Below are 20,407 nucleotides of genomic sequence, written 5' to 3'. Positions count from 1 at the left end.
TACACAAGTCACTGGCAAGAGCGAAATATTCAAATACTCCATCTTTTTGTCCAAAGAAAAAAATATTTCAGGTACAAAATTCAAACAGCTGGACATGAGACCGTAAACAAGTAACATACAGACAATGGTGTTCCTGTTTATGGCTGCCAACGCCAACCACTACGGCAAAGTGTACATGCAAAATGTCTACAGGCTTTTTTATCACACAACCTATACAAATAATGGTACCAGCCTTTGCAGCTCCCGCTCAACCTAACAACCATCCCTCATCCTATCCCATCGTAATATAATATATATAGCAACCAGCAATTAAATCGACCTGGCTAGAGATTTCACTCGCCAAAATTGTCCTGGTACCAAAAGAATCAGTTTAAACAACCAATAATAGCACATCTACAACTTGAAAGATGCCTCCTCTTCTCTGTAAATTGAAATTCTCATCTAAATGAACTCTTCACAAGTGGATGATAACTCAGTAGCTTCCCATTGGAGGCATCCCATATGCTGGCATAGGTCCAGGACCCATCGGAGGCATCCCCATTCCGCCCATCGGAGGCATGCCCGGCATCCCCATTGGCGGTGGAGGACCGCCCATACCAGGAGGAGCAGGCAAGGCAAGAGGAAGCAATTGGGCATACATGTTCTGCACCATACAATGTAATACCACTCGTCATGCTGCCTACTAAATAAAAACAGAATGATAACCAAAAGAAGAGCAATCTCTATAGATTACCTGCTGAGCAACAAGATCTTTTTCTTCCTTCTCTTTAGCCCTTACTTCATTCTGTGATTCAATCCTGTCCTTCACTAGCTCATCAACCTTGCTTGTGTACTCACGAATGAACTGCACGCAAAGTAAGCTTTGTTGTCATGGCAAACTGTACGTAAATGAATAGTCCCAAACACATGAACGGAAACAAGATACCTGTAACAGATAGGGGAATGCAAAGTCCACCATGTTGTTCATCCATGCAAGCTCAAGAGCAACATCCGCACGGATCAAGTCATAACAAATAAAGAGACAAGAAGCAAAGCATTCTTTCTTTCCCTGCAATACACAATTATAGATGTTACTCATCAGAATGCAATACAGATTATGCCTAAATAATAATAAAAAATCAGGTGAGCTTGCTTGTTTCACTTCAATTGGAGTACAGCTTGTCTATTTTTAGATGGCAATGCTACAGAAACTGGATTTCTGGATGCATATTTCCACACACTACATTGCTAGCTCTTAGATATCATCGAATAGAAAATTATGCCACTAAAAACAGCAATAAAAATGCATGGTCTGCATATAACTAGAAGAGATGGCAATGTTACAAGTTAATGCAGCATACTACATGCTAAATATTCAACACAAAAATAAGATAGAAATTTATGGGCTTAAATCAAACCTGTTCAATGAAATAGACAAGCAAATCTTCTGACAGCTCGCGGTCACCAGACTGTGAGCATGTCTCCATGCAATCCTTGTACATGTTGTCTTTCTTCGACAGGGCAATAGATTGCTTCCATCTGCCAGCCTTCTTGTAAATGTAGGCAGCGATCCTCCTCATCTCAAGCAATTCATGCTTCTCAAGCTGATCAAGGCATTCCAGCCATTAGTTATTCAAAATAAAAAAAAAGGAAAAATAACATCAATAAGCGGTACAATCATCTAATCGCTTTACCTTCTGGGCAAGACCTATCTGATCAAAGTTGTCATGCATATCAACCGATTCACGGAGTCTCTCATAATCCTCCTCTTCAACATAAAGCTCATTCAAAGCTTCATTCACAGCAGAGACATTGTTGCTCTGAACTGCAACCATGTATGGTTTCACAAGATGCAACTGACCAGCCTGTACAAAGAATAATGAAACAGTTCAAAATTTTGAAACGGAGCAAAACTGATAGACCAATAGAAGGCCCTGCCATAAGAAACAAACCTTGCGCATTATGTCCACGACTCTTGTATGATCCAAACGAAGCGCGAGTACATTGAGAAGGTCATTGATGAGATCAGGATGCTCTTGCAGATAGAAGTGCACTGCCTTGTAGTATAGCTCAACATTTGCAACTTTAACAGCAACATCCTTAAATTGCATATGATCCCATGCATCTGGAGAATGGTTCATAATAGTGGTGGCAGCATTGTCAAATTCATCATACTGGATGTATAGGTAAGTAAGCTCTTTCCAGTGCTGCTGTTCATCACAAGCACGGATAAGCTTAGGAATGTTGAGACGTGTGGAGAAAAGTTTGATGTGTTCCATGAGCTTCTCAGGGCGATATCTAGCATAGAGGACTCCTAATTCTGTGAAGATGCCCATGTGAGCACGCTCCAGTCCTAGACCACTTTCCATGAGGGAAATAAGTTCATTGAAACATCCTCTGTTCTGGTAGTATTCACTTACTTCCTCCAAATCATCAACCTATACAAAAAAAAGGGTGTTAGAAAAAATCTAGATAAGAAAAGACTTGTACTGAAATATGTTTTAGTTCTAACAGGTTGGTCCTGTATATATACCTGGACAATAATATTGAGACCACATATTTGTGCTAGCCGGAACTCCTCGGCATCAACACAAGCAAAGCAGACTTCCTTCCATGTTTTAGCACTGTTAGCCTTGCGAGCAGCATCCACAGCACCTTGGAACTGCTTCAGCTTAACAAGGGTAACAGCCAGCTTAGCCCAGTTTGAGATGAAGGCATAGATGATCTTTGCTGCTTCATAAAGTTCTTCATCATACAGACGATCACCAACATTTTGAAGATTGGCAACATTTGGCATGAGAATGAACTCTTCAATATCACTGAGTCTATCAATCTTAGCATACGCAAAGATGAGTTCTCCATCAACTTTGGGTTCCCTTGCCTTCTGCCTTACCATAAGCAAGTACTTAACTAGATCATCGTATACATTAGCTTCCTCAGCAGCACGGATGACGTCGAGGAAATGTGTTGCATCATCTGCACGAATGAAGGACTCAATTGCTTCACTAACCAAACCTTCACGCAACTGGGCCTTGGCAACCTGGCTCCAAACAGCATCTTCTTCAACACGGAATGCAAACTCTTCAGCTCTTTCTATGCTTCGGATGTTGTCCAATAGAACATTGACAGCCTGCACATTTAAGTTGAACTTCTTGAAGATAGCGAAAGCCTCCTCAAACAGCTGTGCTTCAACTGCTACTTCTCCAACAGCAGGCCCATCAAAGTTGTCCAGCCTGTTGACATAGTCCATGACCCTGGATGGGTCAGCCTTGATGGCTGTCAAGATGAGAAGGTTCTGCAGATTGAAGTTTCCACTGAAAGCAGAATTCTGAAGGACGATCTTTTCAAGAAGTTCAATCAGTTCATGGGGAAGATCAGCTGTCATGAAAGCCTTAACGGCAGCAGACACTTGCTCGGGGCTCTTGCTTTCAGGCAAAGCCGTAGAAACCACTTGGTCAATGAGTTGCCTTCTATATTCATTTTCAGGCTGTAGAACTTTATCCCACAGATCACCATCCATTCTTTCAACCACATACCTGGCAATTCAAATCGATTTCTATGTAAGCAATCAATCAATGGATTTAAAGATTCAGAAAAAATAAAATTAAAAGGTATGAAGAATAAAAACAATTTGCATACCTAGCTTGCAGCTTGAACAGTGAGTTTTTATTGGTGACATTAATAAGTTCATCATCACACTGTCCACGTCTGTAAGCAACAACAGCAAGGGTAGGATCCCGCTTTTCACAGTATTTACCGACCACGCGAGAGTCATAAAATGGATTGGTGGTAAGGAAGTGCTCAGGATTATTGTTGCTGTCAATGATGATTTTTCCAAGAGCATTGTGCACATGGACATCTTGGCTACCCTCGCTCACTAAGTGCTCCAAAAATTGTGTCAGCAACCTTAGGCGGTTCCTGAAAAAAGAAATATAAAAGATGAGGTCAGCAACAAAACAAAAAAGCATATGTTTGTGTGCGTGTGCACATGCCCTTAAGCTGGCTGTGGAATACAAGATAATATAAAGAATCATACCTCTTCTCGCATTCATCAACTAGTGGCTCAACAGGAAGGAGAGAACGGACAGACAGAATCAAACCCTTAATGAAATCTTCAGGGCACTCATCATCAAGTAGCTGTCCAACAACTAATGGAGCATTTCCAGGGTTCACCTACAATATAAAGGAAAATAAGCATTTAAATACATAGCACATGAGAATGATGATACTCCAATAACACTGAATTGGAAGAGTTGCATACTTTCTGTACATAGCCTTCAATATAACGAAGCATATTATTTGTATATAGATAGTGGGTCAAATCTGGAACAAATCCAAAGCGGTCGCAGACATTAATCAGCGGACGGGCATCAGGCAGTTTCGCTTCCATTAAAAAGTTCTTTGTCTTCTCCGCATCATAAAAGTTGGATTCCCTGGTTACACGTTCAACTTCTTTGATCTGTCCAGTCCTAGCAGCTGCCTCTATGTATTTGAAATGAATATCTGGATCCTCACTGTTGAATGTAAAGAACGATATTAAGGTGCGCCACGTTAAGGACAAAATTGCTTCGCACATATCAACATCAGGAGTAATTAACTACCTGGAACTCAAATAAGCTCCCAAGAAAAAGTAAAGGCCCTCGTAAGATTTGAATTGCTCAAACAGTTTTATGCAAGCATCAACCCCTAGCTGCTCAGAGTATTCTTTGGCAGCCTGCAGATATGACACATGTTTCGATAATAATCAGAACCAATGTGAGAAGTGACAAAAAAGGGAAGGTCAAACTAAACGTAGCAAAAATACCTGTACAACAATTTGAAGATTCCCTCTTAGATTGACCAGCAGAAGGTCCTTCATGCACTCCAAAGCCCACTCTCTTGAAAGAGTGCCAAAGAACTCAACAAGTGCCTGTTCAATAATGGTGTAAATGGACCACCCCAGCCAGTAATAATAGACAGGCAACAAAGCATAACTTAAGATAACAAACCTGTGGCTCAATGGCATGGGTATTCACCATGACACGCTTGATATCTGGTAATTCTGTGTAATGCTGCATCACAATATAATGTTAATTAAACAGACAGGCAAAGAAAAAAAAAAGTAAACCAAAACAACAAAAAGGTACTGACCTGGAGGGCTCGCAAGTACAAGCCAGCCTTTTCACAAAGCTGAGCAACACGAGGGCGATCATAATGACTGAACATACCATTAGCAAGGATGGCATCAGCAACATTTGGGTAAGTGACCAAGTTGATCTCTAAAACCTACAATCAATTCAAACAGAAACTACTGAGCAACACAACAGTATAAAGGTAAAAGAAGCCACTGAGCAACATGGCAATGCAAAGTTAAAAGGCCAAACTTATTGGGAAAAAACTGCTAACCTTGGTTTGAAGAAAAGCATGCTCCGGCAAGTTTGGCTTTAAAACATCCAGCAGGAAAGCTGTTGCCTCACGTATCATGTTTCTCTGTTAAAAAATGGGCATGGTAAGGCAAGACAACTGAATTTCATGGTAAAAAAGCAAAGGTATTACATACCGACTATGCATTGAAATGAATTAAAAGGATACCTGAAGGAAGAGATCAGTTATAGTATTGTAATCAACTGGACAGCCCCCCTCCATTTGTGACATCATGAGTGCAAAGTTGACAGCTCCCTGGTAAAAGAGATATACAGTAAATAATTAATTTTGCAAATAAAAATCAACAACCCACAGAACAAAGCAGAGTATTTCACCCTAGCCCAAAATAGCTTAACCAATAAATTACCTGTGGATCCGTACGTAAAATGGTCTGGAGGAGGAAGAGGTAGTCAGGGGTGTATCCAACCTGAAACAGCAAATGTATTAGGCCAACAGTTTACATCAAAGCTGAACTCTTACAGCTGAAAATGAGGATTCATCAGTACTGAACAAATATACCTGCTTTGAATATATAAGGATCTTGTCAAATTCCCTTCTTTCAGCAAAAGCGGCAACAACTTTAGGGGTTGCCCTAGCCTTTATGTATATTTTCAGAGCAAGATCATTGTCCACAGTCTACACCAAAAAGAGTGCAGGTATCAATTAATGAACAATCCAGACAGTCAAACAGGACACAGTGTAACAAAATCGATATGTGCAATCAACAAACAACTTAACACCCATTTTACCTTGACAAGATCTCCAAGTTCTTCACTGCACTCCAATTTGTCTTCAGCCAACCAGTTTTCCAAAAGGTTCTTTTTGTTCTGATTGACAACAAGTCGAGATAGCTCAAGAGACTCGTAAGCATTGAGCTTCCCCCGAGTTAGCAATGTGCCAAAGTACTGCAAGAGTGGAGGCGTTTGCCCAGCTTGAACAGGAACACTCTGCATTTTAAAGCACAGAAACAAAAAAGCTAAGTCAAGCAGAAGAGCATAAGCATTAAGATTAGTTGTACAGTCCCAACACAGGAAAGTAAATGAAAATAATAATGGTAATGCATTCACTATGTTTGAAGCATTTATCAAATAAAACCTCAAGAAAGTAACGGTAAGTAGTTACCAGGTGTTTCCATTATGCAGTAAAACAGAAGGAACATTTTTTTTATTCATAAAGCCCAATGATTTTATAAAGAAGTCACCATAGTAGTCGCATTGCTGAAATTGCTATGGTAAGAGTCACACTAATCTCTATCATCTAGGGCCAGCATAGTAAACATGATGCATCATCCATCAGTTCACATAATTTTAAGCTTTTAACAGTACAGAATGTGAAAAATAGCTGTAAAATGGAGGTAAAGAAGTGTTAATAGCTCTGTAATCAAGAGCAGAAATGCACCTGAAATTTTGCAACAGTCTCAGGAGTTCGGAGAAGACCTTGAGGAGATTCTGCAGCCAACTCAGCTGCTTCCTTGTATTTTGTTTGTGCAAACAATTCTTGAAACCTTTGCACAACCTGCAATATAAAACATTAAACTCGCTATCATATCTTGCAGGAAAATATATGCCACTGATAAAACCAGCATAGGTAACAAGCGTAAATTGCAATTGTAACAGCATCACAACAAAAGCATAGAAGTAATGGAACTTACCAAGTTCTCTGCCCCAGGAAGATTAGCTCTTTTGGCAAGATTTACAGCTAGTTCAAGGTTATTTAACTGCATAAAACAAAATGTGTTAAAAACGATAATAGCAAGCACATAAGCCAAGTAATTTAAGAGCAGGAGAACATACTTGACTGCTGACAAAAGGCACAATGGTTGCATCATTAACTGTGGCATGTAAAACCTGTCCTCTCCTATTGATGGCATAAAAACCACCACTTGCAGAAGACTCTGCTGTCAAGAATATAGGATCTGGACTAATTCTATTTCTATAGACCGCTGCAGCTGTTTCCAAGTCATATACAAATAAAAGGCCAAGCTTCGTAATTACATAGATAAGGCCATACTTCTGAGAGATCTGTAATTGACAGAAAATTTTAAAAAATTAGATCTATGCGGTATCTAACAGGGTATACTTCCTTTAGAGTGCAAGATATTCACCTGCATGGCCACAGGAAAATCATCCTGAAAATCTGGGGGGAAGAAGAGATCAGCTTGCTTCTTGGAAAACCCTGGTTTCCCTGAAATAAATGATAGGAAGAACGAGTGAACAGAGGAATGATTTATCCATGAACATTTATTCACTGTTAATGGCCTACAAGGAGAAGAATGGGGTGGAATATAGAACCATTTGCAGAATAGCACTGACTACACTAAATGACAAATGTGTGTTTGATAAAAGGCATTCTACTTATTTCTTACTCTGCTAGAAACTTGAAAATAGAAACAAAACAAATCTTGAAAATTTCCAGAGACAAACCTGGCTGGGCACCCAATTCAATAACATGCAACTTAGAAGTGATCTGCCCAGCATTAGTTGTCTTTGAGGCAAAGCAGATGAGAGTTGAAGGGTTCTCGTTGCCCACGACCTGTGGAGGAAAAATAAAAGGAAAATTTGGCAAATAGTAGAACAAAGAATATGTAACCAGCACAAATATAACTGGAGTACCGGACATTACCTTAAATGATGCAAAGGATGCTGCATGGGCTTCAAGTGCCTGACTACGTTGCTGATCCACAGAAAAAAGTTGCATATTTCCCTTCACCAGTTGTGGCCTCTGATGGGTGAAAAAGAGAGCACATCAATGTTAGGATGATATAGAACAAAGCATTACGTAATAAACTTTTAAGAACTGCTCCAGCATAGGTGTAGCATATTTCCTACAACTTTCGAAAATATATGTAGTCTTTTACACTATGCCCAAAAGGATTTTGATCTTTACACCATTGCAGCCTGTTATATCGGCACTTATTAACAAACATACCTCTGGAGCACCAGGTGCAATTCCAATAAGCACAAGCCACTTCTCAGATGGATCACATCGATAGTTGATAATTTGATTGTTGGCCAAATTAGCCGTCCTATCGAACATCTTGGCCGGTTCAGAATCTCCTGTATTACAACAAATACATGCAAAAAAAATCATTGGTTTGTATGGATATGATCCAAATAATGCAAAGCAGCGAATAATAATTGGACAAAAGTTCAGATCAATAGTTCAATACCCTCAATTGACCAGTGATAAACTGATGTTTGTGTTACCAAACCCAACAACTTTGGGGTGATCCATTTCCAAAACACAACCTGTGATTGTGAAAAGAAAATAAAATATGCAAAGAATACATTAAGATTATAGGATACAATTTAAACAAAGTGGTTACGCATACTTTGGCAAAACTTCAAATTTTGTACCTGCTCAGGCATCTGGTGGGACTTAATTTTTGTTTTAGCCTCAATGTTGAAGATTTGCAGGTGATCCTGTGTTGTCCCAGGTATTTGAGCTGCAAATTCCAGCAACAAAAAAAAGTTAAACAGCTGGTAAGTTGCAAAAGTAAAGACATATCATTCTGCTTCTACGTAAGCAATTAGTAAGCTAGCCAGACACCATGATGTCAATGTATAAACTAGGCATTTTAAATTGAATGTTGAATGTCAGACAAACACTGGTGATGGTAAACATTAGAAAAATTTATTGCCAGTATGAATCCAATCTGAAGCAACCTAAAAATAGACATACAAAAGCATGAAGCATGAACAAATCGTGACAATGGTATGAAACAGTATAACAAGTGAACAATTGCCTGGAGAGGATATATTATAAACATCAAGTGCAAGACCAGATGATCTGTACGTCATGTATTCAATTAGGAAGAACAGCATGGAAATATCCATGTAAGCCCAATCCGAGGTTAAAATTAAGCTTAACTTATGGAGTTATGGGAGAATAAGTTGATGTTGTGGCCATGGCTACAAATATAAGCGAAAACCGAAATGATAGTCGACTCCTAGTCAGTAGCAACTAGCAAGGGCATGGAAACTGTGACTAGGAATGAGCAGCATGAGAATATGAAAACTGTTGGTTTACTATGGAGTAAGTACTCTTGAAGTTGTAAAATGCACAGTTGATCGAGATTCATCGTGAATTTTTAGATAGTAGATCACGAAGCTAAATAATTTGTCAGTCCTTAACATATTGTTACTGGAAATTATACATGTGCGCGAAATTATAGAGGTAAACCACAATTAGCATACACATTTCTGATGAATTGAACAAGATGAAGCAAATGGTAAGAATAACAGTATGGTTTCCAGCTATGGTAGGATGGCAAAATGAATGTGCTAGGTAGTACTAGTACTAGATCCCAATCTATGGCTCCTTGAATTAAGCAAATAGTAGAAAGATTAGGGAGTAGGAGAGTAGATCGCTAGGAAATAAGTGAAGATCCGAAAGAGTAGATAGCAGGTAGATCTAGGTAGGAAGGAACCTTTGAGGGCGAGGATGCGGGTGTTGGGGTTCATGAGGGCGGAGTCGGCGGTGATGGGCCTGCGGAGGGGCTGCGCGGGCATGGCCATGTCGACGATGACGACGCTGTTCTGCGGGGAGGTCTCGCGGACGCAGATGTATTTCTCCGACTCCATGGTGACGTGGGTGAAGGTGACGAACTGGGGCGCGATCCCCAGGCTGGTGAGCTGCATCGAGCGAGGAGAAGAGATACGAGTCAGGCGCCATTAGCTCCGCCTTGGTTACAAGGGAGATCTCGCGGGGAGGAGTAAGAGGAGAAGAGGATACCGTGAGCGCCTCGCGCATGGCGATGGGGGCGTTGGCCGCCGCCATGGCGAGAGACGGCCGGCGGTGAGATCCCCTCTAGAGCGACGGGGAGGAAGAAGGCGGCGGGTCGTGAGACCCCAACCCCAGACCAAGAGAAGAGAGATCGGATCTGAGGACGAAGCAGATGAAAGAAAGGAGGAGGCACCCCAACCCAATTTAGTGCCTTCTCTTTTGCTTTGCAACAAACATATGGCCTCTTTTTCCTTAATAACCCCCCATCATCCCTGTATTCACTCTCTCACCCACTACTCCCATCAATTTTATTACTAACACAGGTTTACTTGATGACATAAATCACCCTTAACTACTTCACACCAAGTTATTAGTTTCCTAAAAGCATCTCAAAGGGATTTCGTACATTTTCACAGCAACATCTCCCCCAAAACTGTTCTGCTCTCCAACCCACTCTTCAAGTCTTACCGTCTATATTTAGGCCATGTTTAGTTGGCAAAAAAAATTTACCCATGCATGTTATATCGGATATACGGACACACATTTGAAGTATTAAACGTAATCTAATAACAAAACAAATTACAGACTCCCAGGAATCTGTGAGACGAATTAATTAAGCCTAATTAATCTATTAGCAAATGTTTACTGTAGCACCGTATTGTCAATCATGGCGCAATTAGGCTTTAAAGATTTGTCTCGCAAATTCCTAGTGAACTGTGTAATTGGTTTTTCTCTACATTTAATACCCCATACATGTGTCCAAACATTCAAAGCGACAACGTGAGAAATTTTGTTTGGGAACTAAACATGCCTTTAACTTTCTCATCTAAAGTTATTATAATATGGAACTCATGGTCAAAGGGTCAAAAGTTCTGGTGCCTCTTGTATAGTTAACTAAATGTTGTCCAAGCTACATTGTTTAATTTATTTAAGGGGTGATATACTACCATCAATAATATTTAGAGTTGCCCCGTCACTATTGATGTAGCCAACTAAATATTGTCCAAGCTAGATTTCTTTTGTGCTAAATGGCTGATTGGATGGATGATTTGTGATAATTATAAATTTTACAAACGAACAAATTAACTATTATAAAGTTAAAAATAGTGTTTAAATGGTTTTCTAAAAAGTTCATATATAGAAAGTTTTTTTCAAAGTCACATTGTCTAAGGGTTCGAAAATCATGCATATTTATCTATAAATCCGTTAAGAATAAAAGAACAGAGAAAAAAGGTTGTTTCAAAATGATTTGTGCCTAATAACACCTAGCGGCTCATAGTTTTCACCTACGCTTTCTCATCCGTATGGATTATTAGCAAGCAAAAAATAAGAGAGTAAAACTTTTATATGCATAAATTTAACGATTAAAAGCAAATATTGTAAAATAAACTAAATTTTGGCTTATAAGCATATGTAATGGGTCTCATTATTTAGGTTTAGACTTTTAAGTCAGTTTTTTTAGTTTATATAATTTATAAGCAAATAGATTTGAATTTAGTTTATATAATTTATAAGCAAATAGATTTAAAATCCTTAGTTTAGTGGTAGAGTTATATCTCTATCTCATATAAGCCAAAAAAAACTTTCCCAACATAGTTTTTGGCTTAATAGTGTTAATGTAAAGTGACTTATGGTTTTTAAAAAGCCAAACGAAAAAACGTTTATGTATTTAGACTTAGACTTTTGGGCTTGTAAGTGCTTATATGCCTTAAAAAAAAGAGCATGACGCTGCTATGCTCTTCAACTAGCCAACTACCATTAGAGGGCAATTTGCAAATACCAACATTTGCAAAGGTACATGCTAGCGGTAAGTATTCGTACAACATGGGAGTTGGCCTCATCTTCTTGGTTTAGCACTACTACTGCTACTTCACTTAGATCTGATAACACTTATCAGAGCAAATCTCAGCCGCATAAGGTGAAGCTGAGCTGTTAAGCCCATGTGAACGTAGGTATGATCTGGAAAGAGATGCAGGCAGGCTACTGCGAGTTGTTGCATATAGAGCAACGAAAATGCATTAGGAGAACTTTGTTTTGAGGTTGACTGTTTCTTTTCTTGCGAGTAAGTTAAACTCTCCGGGTTAAAAATACATTAGACTTGCTAAGATCGCTAATGGCAACTGATATGTTAGGAGTTAGCTGACTCCAAGAAAAGAGATTTATCGTCTCGTTGTAGGTGATTTCTTCGGTTAACTGAAATGAGTAATTTCTGAGACAAGATTTCTCGATGAACTTCAGAATACATAAAAGATTTCTCAAGGAGCTATATTTTTCTCAGGAGCTGGATCGACGTGAAATTAATTATTTCCATGAGTGAATACATGGAAGTTAAGGTGGCGTGCATGGACACATATGGCCCAAATACATAAGGAAGGCCATCTGGGCCATATCACACCGGCTGCTCTTCTCAGACAGCATCACGCCATCAACACATAATAACAAATTGATCTCAGATTAATCACTGTGCCCCCCCTGTATATATGTATTGGCAGCTATTTCACAGTCCAGAGTACCAAGTGTCTACAACAGTGCTGTTTGCTCAATTGGTTAGCTCAAAACTAATTTACAATTCAATTGAACGATTTTACATGCCATCAGTAAACAGCCCACTCCATCCTTTTTCTCTCTATAGCTTGATTTTCTTCACCAAACTACCAAAAAATTGAATAGTAATGGTACATTTCCTATATAGTATACGATGGGGCAAAAAAAAAAATCATGCTCCCTGCTTCTCATTGTGGAGGGAGAGGGGGATGTGGGGATGGAGGGGAGGATTTGGAGAGGATCCTGGTGTAAAGTATCTGGTTCCAGACGTCTGGTACCCCAGGAAGGCACCAATGGATGCAGTCAGCGTACTTCTGTGGGTCAGCCTTCTGCTCCGGTGTCAACAGTTTACCCTGACGGATGGAATACAATGATGTGTGGGCGTCCTTCCTGTAATCTGACATCCTTGTGATGTCGATCAACGACACTGGAACATTCTTCATGTTTTTAGCAACTTTTGCTACCAGGTCGTACATCCGCATGTCGTGGTTGAGATCCAGTGGCTTGGTGTAGTTGAGGACTGGAAGTGTCTCCTTTACGCATTTGATCCCGTTCGGGTTCCCCCATTGTGCTGGGCTGTTTTTAAGATAGCATCACAAGAGGGGAAAAAATGCTTCAGCGATGTAAATAAATTAGAAATGCATGCACCAGAATGTTAATTCAAGAGCAGATATGATCGGTTCAATACAACAACAAACAGTAGCTGGTCTTTTGCTGACACAAACACACGATTGATTTAAATTCTATCCTTAATTTCAACCGGTACATGAGTGCATCAGAATGTAAATGTCCCGACATGTCAAGAGAGTAACTTGATTTATAGGCAACTGTGCTCAAATCATTTGCAAATCAATATCTGTACAAATGATGTGGAATAAAATCAAAGCCTAAAGCACCAAATGATGTATGCTTTATCTCATGGTTGAAGGGATTTGGGTCAGGATGTCAGATGGAGATGAAATATTACTATGATTTGGCACTGACACTAACTTCACAAAATATACTAGTAGTAATACTTTGTTTTGCACAGGTCATGACGCACAAGGCTCACAACCACCTCACATGATGCCTATATTTTAGTATATTCCACAGTTCCAGTCTTCCAGACTTCCAGTAGCACTAACTTCAACAGTAAGGTGGTTTTAAAATGTCTTAGCAATGGATCTGGACAGAGTGCGACTATGAAGCTCACTGCAGGGCTCGTCTATATTAAATTGGCAAAAGGTGATGACAGCATCAGTGTTGAACCAACGGCTACCTATACCGATCTTACTACTGCAAACATCAGATTTTGACATCAAAGAGCATACATGAGAGTTTCATGTTACTGTTTATATAGGATCTACTACCACAGCTTCTTTTTTCTGGCTGGTCCAGGTAACATCGACATAGACTAATCTTTCTATGTAAATTCTCCTAGCAAAAGCATCAGAGTTTTGTTGGAAGTAACACTCCCCCAAATTTATTGCCATCTACCAACTACCAACCTAACTCAAAAGATTGCAAATTCAACTTTCCAAAAATGGTACCCAATATATGCACTCCATCCGTTTCATATTATAGGTCATTTTGATTTTTTTTCTTAGTCAAACTTCTTTAAGTTTGACCAAATTGTAGAAAAATTTAGCAAAATTTACAACACCAAATTAATTTTATTAAATGAAACATTAAATATATTTTGATAATATGTTTATTTTGTATTAAAGATGTTGCTACATTTTTCTATAAACTTGATTAAACCTAAAAAGTTTGACTAGAAAAGAAGTCAAAGCAACTTATAATATGAAACGGAGGGAGTATCAAACAAAGACTTATTTAAGAAGCATATTCAGCCTATTTTTACACTGCATTTAGTTTTGCAGATCATTATTCTTAACAGTAGAAACTCTTCTTTCAGGCAAAGCCAATATCAATATTTTTTAATAGTGAGATTTGTGTATGTGGGTATGGTAGTTATCCACATCATTGCAGTTTCTCTGAGATTGGTGAACAGATTCCTTGAGGTACAACATTTCGAACATTACGTCATTTTATGTTTGCTGAAAATTGTCTTGTCAAAATGGGCCAGAATCACTAAAGCATGCAAAGTCTCGTAGGCTATACTGTGCCTATCCCAAATGTTCCATTTGAAATTTAAATTGCTTGCCCACACCCACAAGCACAGAAGCATTTTTGTTTGAAGAAACCATGAAAACTCACTAAAAGAATCGCCAAGGGTGCACTCCCAGTCTATATATCTATGTGTCTATATACAATATAAGAACCCAACAAATTTCTTGGTGGACCATCTGGTACAACAAAAGGAGGGTTGTTTTCACATGGGGGCGTGCATAGTGTGATGGAATGGTGTGGCACCTTGTGCTTCACAAGCAACAAACCAGAAAAGAACAAAGAGCCTTTGAGAATCACACAAAACAAGAAATAATACTAGTGGTTCCAAACTAAAGTACTTAAAATTGGTTCACTTGTTCTTAAATATTTGGAAATAATATATATAAAAGGTGAGGAATGGGGTGCGTTAATCCAGTAAGTTCATAGCACCACGCCTTCTGATTTCAGACATTGGTATGTTCCAAAGTAACTAGTTTGTGCATAGCACCATACTTTCTGTCATTCTGATGCATATACGGATACAGGAGTGATTATTCCAAGACCTACTAGTGAACTAGTATGGAATTATTCCAAGACCAACTAGTGAAATATGGAATTTGAAAGACTCTAAAACCCCAGAAAGTTAGGCAAATTTGTTCCTAGTTTATCACGTGCAAACCTAACAAACGGGTCCAACTGACCTCATTTTCTGGTGGACAATGACATAGTGGCTGTGCTCTGCAGACTGGAACAAGAGGAAGCTTGCTTGTACAGAACGTAATTATGAGTAACAAACCACTTTATCAGGGATAGGTAGGGTGTCCTATTGCAAACCGACAGTGGTCCACAACATTAAAGGTTTCAAGGTTGCCAAATTAAGTTTTCCTAGGCCCTGCCCTGGAGGAACTAATTGATGTTCGTAACGAACCGCCATTGCTTGAACTAGAGAGGAGGTAAGAGATAGAGAAATCAGAAATGCAAGCGTTATGATCACCTGTTGTGAAGAGGAGAAATCGTCATGAAGAACACCGAAGTCCTGGCAGGATCAACATTTTGTTCCAGCCATGTCGACCAAGTCTTGAACACACGGCCATAGGTCTCGATCCTTGGCATCTCGTCGTGCTCTGACCAAGAAGTTGAATTTGGCCTCCTGCAAAAATAAAAAAGAATGAAAGAAATTTTAAACACACTAGAAATCCCAGCTAAACTAAAAATTGGTTAAAATAAGTAGTAACATCAATGCATGAATATATCTGAGAAGTTGGTGGGTACAGACCTGACTTTGATGTCTTCGTTGTTCATCCACCAGATGTAGGTGTTGAAGATGAGGTAATCAACGTCCTTCCAGTTGTTGGCATGGCTCTCGATCCGCTCAGGGCTGATGATGCGCTGGTCGATGTGGTGGAAATTGGGGTTGTCGGAGTTGGACTCGACGAGGAAGGGGGCCCAGTAGAACTCGAGGGTGGCGCGGTACTCCTTGGCGTAGAAGATGTTGAAGGAACCGCGCTTGACGATCTTCTTCCTGCCCTTGGATAGGATGGGCTGCACCAGGCACACCAGCGACTCCCACTGGTTCCGATTCAGCGAGTCCCCCACGAACATCATCCGCTTCCCCCGCATCTTCTCCATGAACCGCCGCGCGTCGAACCTGTAATTGAATCAAGTCAAATCGATCCATCTGGAAGAGATGAAATGGCAGATCTAGAACTAGAAGGAACGGGAATTACGTGGGGAGCGAGCAGTTGTTGGGCTGCCATCGCCAGTATTGCCAGAGGTCGTCGGGGCGGCCATTGGCGAGGCAGGAGACCTGCTTGGTGAGGAAGGTGCATTCCTTCTCCCTGTAGGCCGGGAGGGAGGTGTTGTCGAATACCCATCGGCCGCGGGAGAGGTCGCAGGTGGGCGGGGGGAGGATTAGCGGGGGTAGGCCCGAGACGTTGTAGAAATCGGCGTCGGGGTAGAGGTAGTCGTCGATGGAGAGCTCGGCGAGGGTGCGGACGTCCTCGCCGTACATGAAGAGGGCGAGGAGGAAGAAGGCGGCGACGAGGGTGGTGACCGGGGAGCGGCGCAGCGCGGCGAGGAGCGAGCGGGAGGAGGAGGCGAGGGTATCCAGGGCCAGAGGGCGGGTTGGCTTGGCTGAAGAGGAGGAGGCGGGGGGCGGAGTGGAGGGCGGTGGTGGAGGAGGTGAGGTGGTGGTGGAAGGGGGCGATTGCTGCTGTGGCTTGGTCATGGCCGGCCTCGCCCCCTTCCTTCCTCGAGAAGGCTCACTCACTTGCGCGCGGCGGAGGCGGAGGTCGCCCGCAATGGGAGGGGAATGGTGTTGGTCGCGTCGCCTGTCCGCCTCCGCCCCTGCCTGCCTGCCGTCGTCTTCTTCTTCTACTAGGAGTTAACTAGTTGTTGTTGTTGTTGTTGGTTGTTGGGTTTGGTAGCAGCGTCTAGACTTGGAGCGACCCATTTTCAGATCTGTATCGGGTGATTGTCAACAACACAACACCAGTCGGCTGTGTTTGATTGTGAAGCTTAGGAATCTCTCTCTCTACTAGCATGGAAACACACTACTTTATTACTAGCGCATAATTAATTAAGTATTAGCCAAAAATCTTAAAAATGTATTAGAATAATTTTTTAAAACAACTTTGCTATAAGAAATTTTGCAAACAAAAACAAAAAAACATATCATTTAGCAGTTTAAAAAAACGTGCACGCTAAAAACAAGTAAGTGAAGGTTGAAAACTCTAAGAAACGAGTAAGTGAAGATTGGGAAATCTAAAACACAAAAATCGCCACTATCCTATGATCATCAACCATCAAACATCCCACCTACCACCTCTTACATAACACTCTTTTACTGATGATTTCTTACTAGCCACTTGCCAGATACTCAAAGTCAGGTGACTTAAGTATCTAAATCCCTTTTATGTCTCATTTGCTAACCATCTTTATTTGTTTTCACTTTTTGACAAATGTAAGGTATGATATTTTTTTTTAAAGTAAGCTATTCACTATGGCACTCCTATTTTTCTGGGCCAACTATAATACTCTTATTCTAAGGCTTGCGGCTTGTTTAGTAGAGCTACAGCTCTACCTCTTCTAGAGCTATAGCACAACCAAATGGTTTCAGCTTCATCCAAAAAAATGAGTGAAGCAAGCTAAAGTGCTACTAGAGAGGTGCAGTGAGAGTTAAGCTGCTTCACAGCTCTATTCCAGACCAAACTTTGTAAGTTAAATTTACAAGTTGAGGGCTGCCAAATAGGCCCTTAGGCATGTTTGTGTAGTAGTGGTGATCAACTTCTTCGTATACCATGAGCATGTTTCCTAAATTATTAAACGGTATGTCTTTTGCGAAAGGAAAAAGTATGAATTACCCCTCCTCCCAAACTATCGTGGTCGACCGAATTACCCCCTAAACTCAAATACCAGACATTTTACACCCTAAACTATTTATACCAGACTAATAACCCCCTAACTACTATTATCAGCGGTTTTGACTTGAGCTAGCACACGTGGTGCCAACGTGATAGTCCAGTCAGAAAAAAAAAGTTTTAAAAACCCCCCTAGCCCACCTATTATCCCTCTCCTTCAGCCCAACCTCTCCCAAAACCCCTGCTCTCTCTCACGCGCGCACACTTGGGCGCCCAATGGTGGAAGTGGGCGGAGCTAGCTCCAGCCAGGCGCGCAGAAGCGGGCGGAGCTCTCTCGGGCGGCCAGCGGCGAAGGCCCTCTCATTCTTCTTCCTTCTTCTTAGCTTCTCTCCTACTTCAATCTCCCTCTCGCTCCTCTTCTCACTCGTGCTGAGCGCGGCAAGGCGGGGGCGGTAGTGGCGGCGAAGAATAAAGGACAACAGGCATTAGCCGACGACCGGCCCTAGGGGCAGAGGGAGCTCGAGTTGTGGGGGTGGGGGAAGAAAAAGACGGATCTTGAGAGTTGTTGACGTGAATAACACACACTGGTTTGGGAGATCTGCTTAACTCCAGTGCAGGTCCAAATCTTGATGAAATGCGGGCGTGCCAGTCAGTTTGATCCTGCAACTGATAAGATAAACAAATGGCACATCACTAGGCCGATCGGCTGTCAAGCCGATGGAGTAGTTCCAGCCGATGCCGATACCAGCCGATAGCGATAGGGTTTTGAGCTATCGGCTATATGTTCAATGTAGATAATGATATAAAGGCAATCGACTGATGATAGTATAGTATAACAATATAATCGAGTAGAAACCAATCGGCTAGCAGTATGATATAATAGAATAAGCACTGATCTGAAGGTTAAAGCATACATCGGCTGGAGATCCGATGTCATAAAATCCACAATATTAGATAAACAATAAAGTCTTTGTTGTCATCGGTTAAATCCAACTTATATGTATATGCAATCCTTATAAGCCGATGCAACGTCCAGATAACTTATCGGCTAGCACCCCGATAAAACATTAGCATGAACCTATCGGCTTAACAAGGTTTATATTATCAACAACAATCTAGTAGGTCGAACCTAACCGATGCAGCACGAGATTGTATATGATAATCTAATACTCGATGAGTCGATAGATCTGTCTAATGTGATGGATATAACAAATCTATTTAGAACAACATTGTGATTGTAGAGATATATCGGCTAAGACAGAAGATCAAACCTAACCGAGACAGTCCCAACTAAACCGATGCGTCTCTAAACACAATGCAATTAGAGATAGAATTGAGATATCAGGTAGGCAAATATATCAACCAAACCAGAGCGATCAAGAGATCGAAGCGATGTAGCCTTGAACAACACCAACGTAGCCGATAGATTCACCAGGGCCAGCAGAACATAGGACTTACCCCTTCGCTGGAGATCGAACTGAACCGATACAGCCCCGCGTCAGGTGCCAAATTCCGACGGATGATAAGTAAAAACCTCGGTAAAGAGGGTGGCGATGTGCCGAGAGTAGTTGTATTGATCGTGAGATCATTTACAATGACCCCAGGTGTACATATTTATACCCATCGGGAGATACTAGTCCTTGTAGGACAAGAAAGAAACTTTCCTAAAAGATAAAAGGGAAACATAAAGTCATTATAGGACACTAAACACACTTTTCTAAAGATAAAAGGAAACTAACAAACTATTTCTAATTAATAGATAACTTGCCATGCCGCATCCTCCTTGAACTCGGACTCTTCTTGATAAATTTCCTTTAATTGATCCGACTCCACCAAGAACACAACTGTTGGCGATTCGACGACTCCCATCGGCCAATTCCAAGACTCTGAAGCCGATATTGACTCTAGGGCGATGATGACTTCGGGCTTACCAAAATTTGGCGTTAACAGCAGTGGCTTCGTTCGAGTTCGAGAAGAGGACGGCATCGACCAGATTTAGGGAAACCGGCTCACCTCAGCCGCCGCCCGCCCGCCTCCGCTGACGGCCCGCCTCGACTCGCCTCCCCAAGCGAGCTTTTGCTACCTCCTCCGCGGGTGGCCAAAGAGGATAAGAGGGTGGCAGCGGCCGGATTTGGGGGAACCGGCTCACCTCAACCGCCGGCCACACGGAGAGAAGCTTGCTCATATGGAGTGAATTGATTGGCATATGATGTCGGGTCCAATGGGGGTTGGACGATGGGGTCGGATGTATAGCGATACTCCATATTAAAGCATGACAATATGAGATGTCGATGTCACAGTAGGTA

General features: G+C 41.2%; 2 protein-coding genes across 2 annotated transcripts; both read right to left on the bottom strand.

Moving 5' to 3' along the window:
* LOC127755573 (clathrin heavy chain 1) lies at positions 1-10,313 on the bottom strand. The gene is made up of 30 exons (XM_052281253.1): positions 10,117-10,313; positions 9,812-10,016; positions 8,739-8,827; positions 8,552-8,630; positions 8,311-8,438; positions 8,005-8,103; positions 7,806-7,914; positions 7,487-7,566; positions 7,176-7,403; positions 7,034-7,099; positions 6,781-6,897; positions 6,132-6,329; positions 5,902-6,018; positions 5,750-5,809; positions 5,551-5,637; positions 5,365-5,448; positions 5,110-5,244; positions 4,968-5,030; positions 4,784-4,888; positions 4,581-4,693; positions 4,241-4,493; positions 4,016-4,152; positions 3,619-3,897; positions 2,513-3,515; positions 1,932-2,417; positions 1,674-1,844; positions 1,398-1,583; positions 926-1,048; positions 734-844; positions 1-643 (listed from the first exon to the last, which is right to left on the bottom strand). The coding sequence occupies exons 1-30, from the start codon at positions 10,159-10,161 to the stop codon at positions 473-475; spliced, it is 5,127 nt and encodes a 1,708-aa protein (XP_052137213.1). The 5' UTR covers positions 10,162-10,313; the 3' UTR covers positions 1-472.
* A 2,243-nt stretch (positions 10,314-12,556) lies between these two features.
* Positions 12,557-17,142, bottom strand: LOC127755079 (xylan O-acetyltransferase 3-like). Its single transcript, XM_052280715.1, has 4 exons — positions 16,470-17,142; positions 16,019-16,390; positions 15,737-15,892; positions 12,557-13,227 (listed from the first exon to the last, which is right to left on the bottom strand). Exons 1-4 carry the CDS (start codon positions 16,967-16,969, stop codon positions 12,840-12,842), a joined length of 1,416 nt encoding a protein of 471 aa, XP_052136675.1. The 5' UTR covers positions 16,970-17,142; the 3' UTR covers positions 12,557-12,839.
* Positions 17,143-20,407: the final 3,265 nt, after the last annotated feature.

The sequence above is a fragment of the Oryza glaberrima genome, chromosome 11 (assembly GCF_000147395.1).
Source record: "Oryza glaberrima chromosome 11, OglaRS2, whole genome shotgun sequence".
NCBI classification, from domain to species: Eukaryota; Viridiplantae; Streptophyta; class Magnoliopsida; order Poales; family Poaceae; genus Oryza; species Oryza glaberrima.
Note: the sequence above shows the minus strand (reverse complement) of the source record. Positions and strands in the feature narration are given on the sequence as shown.